Source organism: Wasmannia auropunctata, unplaced genomic scaffold, assembly GCF_000956235.1.
Source record: "Wasmannia auropunctata unplaced genomic scaffold, wasmannia.A_1.0 LD336090.1, whole genome shotgun sequence".
In the NCBI taxonomy this organism is placed as follows: Eukaryota; Metazoa; Arthropoda; class Insecta; order Hymenoptera; family Formicidae; genus Wasmannia; species Wasmannia auropunctata.
In genome coordinates, this window is record NW_012026800.1 from 1,355,054 (window position 1) to 1,362,338 (window position 7,285).

Here is a 7,285-nt window from a genome sequence, read left to right on the forward strand (position 1 = left end):
TGTGCTCTTCCGATCTGATGACAAGTTATGTAACGTATGTTGTTTTATATATAGCTGTTACGTTCAATATTTTTATATTATGTTACGTTGGCGAGCTTGTTGCCGAAAAGGTAAAGTTCTAAAGTCCTAAATTTAAATTATTCTTCTGCACCTCTGATACATTTAATGCCAAACTTCACAAGTAAATTTTGTAGAAAGCTTAGTATAACTTAGTATATGACAAGACATTCTCTACTTTGTACTGGAGAATTTTGAAACAATATTAATTTGTTGTGTAAAATGATTTACGCATATTACAACTTTTAAAAAAATGTTTTTGAAATGTGAAAATTTTTGGCCTTAACCAATCGTGATTTTCCTGTAATTGTAGAAAATGACATGTCTTAGATCATTTTTTCTGCAGTTAGTTAATCATTACTATAGCAAAACTTGTGGATACAATCTCTCTTATTAATGAAACGCATACTCCCTCCGTTTTTGCCAACCTTCGGTTGGCGGCAGTCGGGAGTAAAAATGACAAAAATGTGGCAGTAAATTGATTAAAATGAGTTGGGATTTGTTCGGAATTATTACGACAAAAATCTCTTTCGATCAACGCTGTTTTGTAAATATTCATGTTTTTTCATTTTTCGTGTGAAAGTTATGATATAAAAACAAGTTGCATATTTTATGATTAAAATAATTATTTTACTTACATCAATACTGTGATTAATATTATTTTTTTAAATATAGAAACAACATTAAAATAAAAATTATATTTTTTGTATATTTTATAATAAAATATGTATTTTATATAAAAAATGTTATTAGTACGGAATTAATTGTTACATTTTGGCAGATTTATTTTAAATTTAATAACTTGTATAATACAGTAATATATTCAAAAATATTTTTTTAATACTTAAATGCATTATAACGCATATAAATTTTTAAAAATCTCACATCCAATTTTTTCCGAACACTATTATTCAAAAATTGTGACGATTCCAACTTTCCTTAATATACATGGTACATTTTTACAATGAATGGAATTGTATATAATAATATTTATCAAATTTATAATTTATTTTAAGAAGTTACTTTTAGCGGTAATAAACATAGTTATGTTTCGTATGAGAAATAAGAGAAGTAATTTCATAGTATAAGAAGATTGGCGAGATATCATACATGATCGATTGGCATCGCTTATCAGGAAGAAAAGGCCTCGATCTCATCTTAATAATTGCTGTGTCCAATCAAACATCAATCAAACTTAGTGCCGGAAATTTCTTTGAATTGTCTCTTAGTACTTTCTGCGACGTGAGTAACGCAATGTCAATGTATATAGTATCTGTTTGCAAGTAACATGACTAACATATCATTCATCCAACTGATAGGTGGTTAAGACATCGTTTGGCTACTTAAACATGCTACGTACATTAACTGCATAAAACTCGTCCGAGGTGTAAAAATTATCAAAACAATCATTGAATAATTGTCAAATAATTATCTAATACATATTGAGAATAAAGTGAATGTGATTTTATTAAATAGAAATTTGTCGTATTTATTATAATATATTGCTAAAAAAGAGACAATTTTTGTATAATTTTCTTTAAAATATGTCTTAACAATGCGCTCATCAAAATTATTTTTAAAATTAATGTACTGCAAAACTTAATCATTGACTTTATTAATAATTCGCTTTGACCTATAACCTGCCACAAGACCGGTCGTACTTTTGCTAAAGACTGTCCAGTGTGAATCGATTGTACCCTGTAATTATCTTGTATCTGCAAAAAATTGTGCTCACGCAAACTTTCATACTTTTAATTGCTGTGACAGAACTACCGCGGTGATAAAGACACGAAAACGTGCATAATGTAAACTGCTTTCGTCGTACTTACATTCATCAGTAACAATGGCGCGACCGCTTCGCAACAAGTGAAGAGACCAGAGAATCAGTTTTCCTCTCTTTCCATATGTATATATGCCATTATCGAACAGACGACTACGGAATTCCAACGCTGCGAGAGCAGCATTGAATATACGATGCAAGTGCGCAACGGTATGTAATCGGATCTGAAAATATCGGAAATGAACGAGATTATAAAAATCCCCACAGAATCGCTTTTTTAAATCTTCAATCTAATGTTGTAAGTAATATGTAATATTCTTATCATATAGATATTCAAAAATGATAACTGGCGGATTTTGCTTGTGATGAAGCTGAAGGTGTATTCTGAAGACATTTAGATGTGTGTTTATTAAATATTAAATTCAGGAAGACAAAATTAATTTATTTTTAAGATTATTGCAAAATATATGTTGAATAAAATTTTACTGAAAATTATTATTATGTATAATAGTACATTTACGTTTATTTCATATAATAAATGCATATCCAATTCTTTATTTTCTAGATTCTAGATATAATATATCGGAGAAATATATAATAATTCTTTTTGCTGTTACTTATTTGTCAGTCATATATATTATATTTTTTAAATAAAATTTTTAAAAACTTAAAAGCACGTTACACTTTCAGTTTTATATCGGACAAACTATTGCGTGAAATATCTGTCGTTGAAATTGCAGGATATGTACGTTAAACATGTGTTTTCTCGGATATTATACTCTCACGGCATGCATGTCGTACAAAAAGTACATATCACGCAAAGCGCATCGCGAAGCAATTCGAAGCAATAGCGCTATTTGGAAGTAATGTTCGGAGTGTCGAATGATTGACGTGTACAATATACAAATGGAGCATACAATATGTCCTCGAATATAGGAATTTTTACGTTCCAGAAATGAGAAAGTAAAGAGACTACAAATTATATAACGTATATCGTTCTGCTTATATCGCTTACGTCAAATATTTTTATATTTTGTAATATCGGCGAACTTGTTGCCAAAAAGGTAAAGTTCTCACAGCTCGAATCATTTGTCTGCACCTGCGACAAATGTAACGGCAAATTTTATGATGAAGTACATTTTCACGCTATATTTTTATAATAACAAGATTATAAATTTTGATAACAATGGAACTTATAAAATTCAGAATTTATTTCAGAAAATAATTTTTAGTTGTGTAAATGTTGTATGTATTGTGAAAAGAAAGTAAGAAAAATAATTTTTGAACAGTGCAAGAAGCTAAGTGAGGTATCGTACATGACGATTGGCATCGTCTGTCAAGAAGAAAGGGCCTCGCCCTCGTATTGATGATCGCCATGTCTAATACGTCGATCAAACTAACCGCCGGAAATCTATTCGAATTATCCCTCAGTACTTTCGGTGAGTAAGCCAATGTTGATATCTATCATATCTGTCGAAAAGTATGACTTATATATCATTCCTAAAACTGATAAGATTAAGTCATCCGTCGCTTACTTGAACATGCTGCATGCCTTAATTACATTTGCTTGAAATTTGCTTGAAGTGTAGAAATTAATACGACTGCTGATTGCAAATAAATGCCAATTAATTGTCTGATATATTTCGAGAAGAAAAAAAGAAATAAATGCGATTTCAATTAATAAAAGATGGACTAATATTTACTAAAATATTTGCTAAAAAAAAGAAGTATAATATATTTTTCGCATATTTCCCTCTAAAATATCTCTGCACACTTATATTATTATATAATATAGAATTGTGCAATGCGAAATATTGAAATTAAAATTGCAAATTTAAAATAGTTATTAAATAATATCAAATCTTTTATGTATCATAGCAGTAGTAAACTCAATTTTGTACATATTCAATTATTAAATTTTAGTGATTCATTAAATAAAACAGAATCGAAATATATGTATAATATTACATTATTTATTACGTAATACAATTTCATACACGTTATTAGGCAATATCTGGATAGTATCATTAAATATATGCTTTTTAGACTTGATACCTTAATAAACAATTGATGTTTCAATCATAAAGCAACGAAATAAAATATGAGATTTTCAGAAAGTACCTTCATAATAATATTTTACAAATTTCATCTAAACGAACGCAATTATATTTTATTATAAAATTATGGCGATTGCAATGCACAACCCATGTTAAAATATTAAGAAAGAGTAAAAGCGAGAATAATCTATCTAGCCTGCGAAGACATGCATACACGTCCATTCGTGACAAGGACCTTTTAGCGGGGTGCTTTTAATTTAGTTCACAACCTGGCTTACCTGGGGGTGAAATCGACGAGCAAGCTCGTGGCGCAACGTTTTCGCCTGGCCGTCGATGCGCTTGAACTGCTGCAACTGAGCCCGTGCGTGCGTGCCGTGCCAGAGAACAAAAATTTCTCGGCATGTGGCAGCGCCGAGAAAAGCGTTCGGTATGCCGTTCAAGAAATTCGAGCATGTCCATCTGGCTATCATCGTGATGCCGGTTTTGGAAAGGAGACGATACTGTCCCACGTGTGTGGATCGTTTTACACGTTGGTCAGAGACATTTCTGATGAAAAACCAGGACGCGGAGACTGTCGCACGGAACCTTCTATGAAGGATGGATTTGCCGATTCGGGGCACCCCTCCGAATTACGACGGATCAGGGTCGGCAATTTGAGTGGCACCTTTTCCATCGACTGAACAAGCTGACGGGAACACAGCGGCTCAGAACGACGGCATATCATCCGCAGGCTTACGGAATGGTGAAAAAGTTTCAGCTGAAAGCGGCGATAAAGTGCCACGAAAGTAGCCGTTAGACCGAGGAGCTGCCTACAATGCTATTGGATATCCGTTCAGCCTAGAAGGAGAATATCTCCAGGCAACTGCAGCCGAGATAGTTTATGCAGAGACGCTGCGACTTCCGGAGCAGTTTCCTGAGCCGGCAATCGACCGAGAACACGGACAATGCCAGGGATTTTGCTGCCGCATTGCGCCGTTCGACGGCATGCGCCCGATCGAGAGAACACGGCATGGAGAACGAAGGCCATTTGTGTTTAAAGACCTGGTAACAGCCGATCGAGTATTTATCCGCCACGATGGGCCAAAAGGACTGCTACAACCGCCCTATGATGAACCGCACTTTATCGTTCGCCGAACTGATAAAATTTTTGCCATGCAACGCAAAAAAGGCGAAACAGGACGTAAACACGCAGTCTTCTCAGACAAAGCCAAAGATGGCGGACTTGGTCCGGTAAAAGAGTTCGATTCCTGGACCGCCTACAAATGGAAATCAATCGAAAATTTTAATTTTAAATTTATAATGCATATTTTTAAATCTTTTAATTTAATTTAATTTTATTTTATCATTTTTAAACATTTAACTCACGACTCCACGTTTTAAAGATAGACTTCAGTATATTGTTTTTTATTTTTATTTATTTATTTATTTATCTTATTTTATTTTTATGTATTTATTTGATTTAAAATTAACTTAGCGGTCGCAAATATTTTATTGTATCGTGTTAAACATTGGCAGGGGGGTATTGTGGCGATTGCATCGCACAAATCCTGTTAAGATTTATTAGGAAAAAGTAAAAGCGAGAATAATCAAGCCTACGAAGCATTCATACATGCACATACACAAATACATACATACCAACACTCAAAAACAAATGTTTAACGCGGAAATCTCGGACTTATTTGCGTTTACCAATAAGTATTTCGAGAGGAAAAAAGCTATTATAAAAAAGTTATTATTATTAAAATTTAATTATGTTCTTGAAAACCCGAAAAAAAGACTTTTGTTGTTTGAGAACTTCGAGCAACCGATCGCGAAAAGATTAGGAAAACGAGGAGTCGTTAGGGAGAAAGAGAGAGAGCTAACTAAACTGTCGCACAGTAAAATAAACGCATAATTACTCAAATTTTAATTTATGAGCTTATTAATTATATTAAGCCGACATTAAATCGATCCTTAACACACCGGAATCTTATAAAACGATAGACATTTAAAACCTAAAAAATAATTTCTCTAATTTGAAAAAAATTATAAGGTAAAACACAAGATATTTTCTTGTCCATTTAAAAATATATATTATGTTGATACTATATATGTATAATAATATACAATATGTATAGTAATATATAGTAATACATAATAATAGTTGTATTTCCAAATGATTCGTGTATAAACATTGTATAACTCACACACGAATAAAATTGTATTCGTGCACACGGAATATAACATACGTATCTTACGCAAAAAAGAAAGGCTTGCGATCCCGTCCCGATAAATTGCGGAAAAAAATGTCCGCGAAGAATGCAAATCCTTTCGTGCATAATTCAGAAACAGACAGGTGCAGCGTCACATGAGGAAATCTTGATTTCCCCTTACGGAAATTGAAAATTATACGTCTATAAAGTTTACCCTTTTTACACTGCCACCTGATCTCCCCTTTCCGAGAAAGGAAGTTCCGCGGAGTAGCGCAGTCGCATTTGACTTTCCGCGCTCGTGCTCTCGTAAAATCCTGTCAATAACCATCGAGCTCTCGCCGCTTCAACTGCCACACAAAACCATCTACCCATGGAGATGGTGAATCCCGTCGCGGTCGTTTACGATTACAAGAAAGACGTGCGGCTCAGCATCCAGCTGATTAGTTGGGTATTGAAGCCGTTCGGCGCTTGGCCGAAATCGGACAAAATGTCACACATCGAGCGATACGCGTACAAGCTGGTGAACGTCATTTGCACCAGTCTGATCGCTTTCGTCTTCATACCGTCCGCGATCTACCTGGTGCTCGAAGAAGACGACGCATACGTCAAGATGAAGGTAGCGGCGCCGCTAAACTTCAACCTGATGGCCGTCGTGAAGTACTTTGCGTTGATCTTCCGCGAGAACGACATCCGCAGCGGCATCGAGCACATCATGAGCGATTGGATGAACACTCGGCATTACGACGATCGAACGATCATGATCAGAAATGCGAAGTTCGGCCAACGTCTCGTGATGATCTGCACGGTGTTCATGTACGGCGGTCTCGCGTTCTATTGTATCGTGCTGCCGCTCAGCAGCGGCAAAGTCACGGAGGACGACGGAAATCTGACGTATCGCCCGTTGGCGTATCCCGTCGCCAATGTGCTGGGCGACGTGCGACGCAGTCCCATCAACGAAATCTTTTTCTGCCTCCAAGCCCTGTCGGACTTCATAGTGCACTCCATCACCGCCGGCGCGTGCAGCTTGGCCGCCGTGTTTGCAATGCACGCCTACGGCCGTCTGGAGATCCTGATGCAGTGGATCGAGCATTTGATAGACGGACGGGAGGATTTTTACGATAACGTGGACGACAGATTAACGACAATCGTGCAGCAGCACGTTCGAATCTTACAGTAAGTCAATTTACGACAAGCACCCT

The 7,285-nt window shown here is 35.4% G+C and overlaps 2 protein-coding genes across 2 annotated transcripts in view; both read left to right on the forward strand.

Annotated features, from left to right (window-relative positions):
- Positions 1-1,430, forward strand: part of LOC105448039 — a 2,517-nt gene extending 1,087 nt beyond the window's left edge. Inside the window, exons 2-4 of the mRNA XM_011686400.1 lie at positions 26-110; positions 1,141-1,299; positions 1,377-1,430. Coding sequence (XP_011684702.1) covers positions 26-110; positions 1,141-1,299; positions 1,377-1,430 — 298 coding nt within the window. The remainder of the gene's footprint in view (positions 1-25; positions 111-1,140; positions 1,300-1,376) is intronic.
- Positions 1,431-6,456: 5,026 nt separating this feature from the next.
- The window catches only part of LOC105448040, a 2,674-nt gene continuing 1,845 nt past the window's right edge, over positions 6,457-7,285 (forward strand). Inside the window, exon 1 of the mRNA XM_011686402.1 lies at positions 6,457-7,259. Coding sequence (XP_011684704.1) covers positions 6,457-7,259 — 803 coding nt within the window. The remainder of the gene's footprint in view (positions 7,260-7,285) is intronic.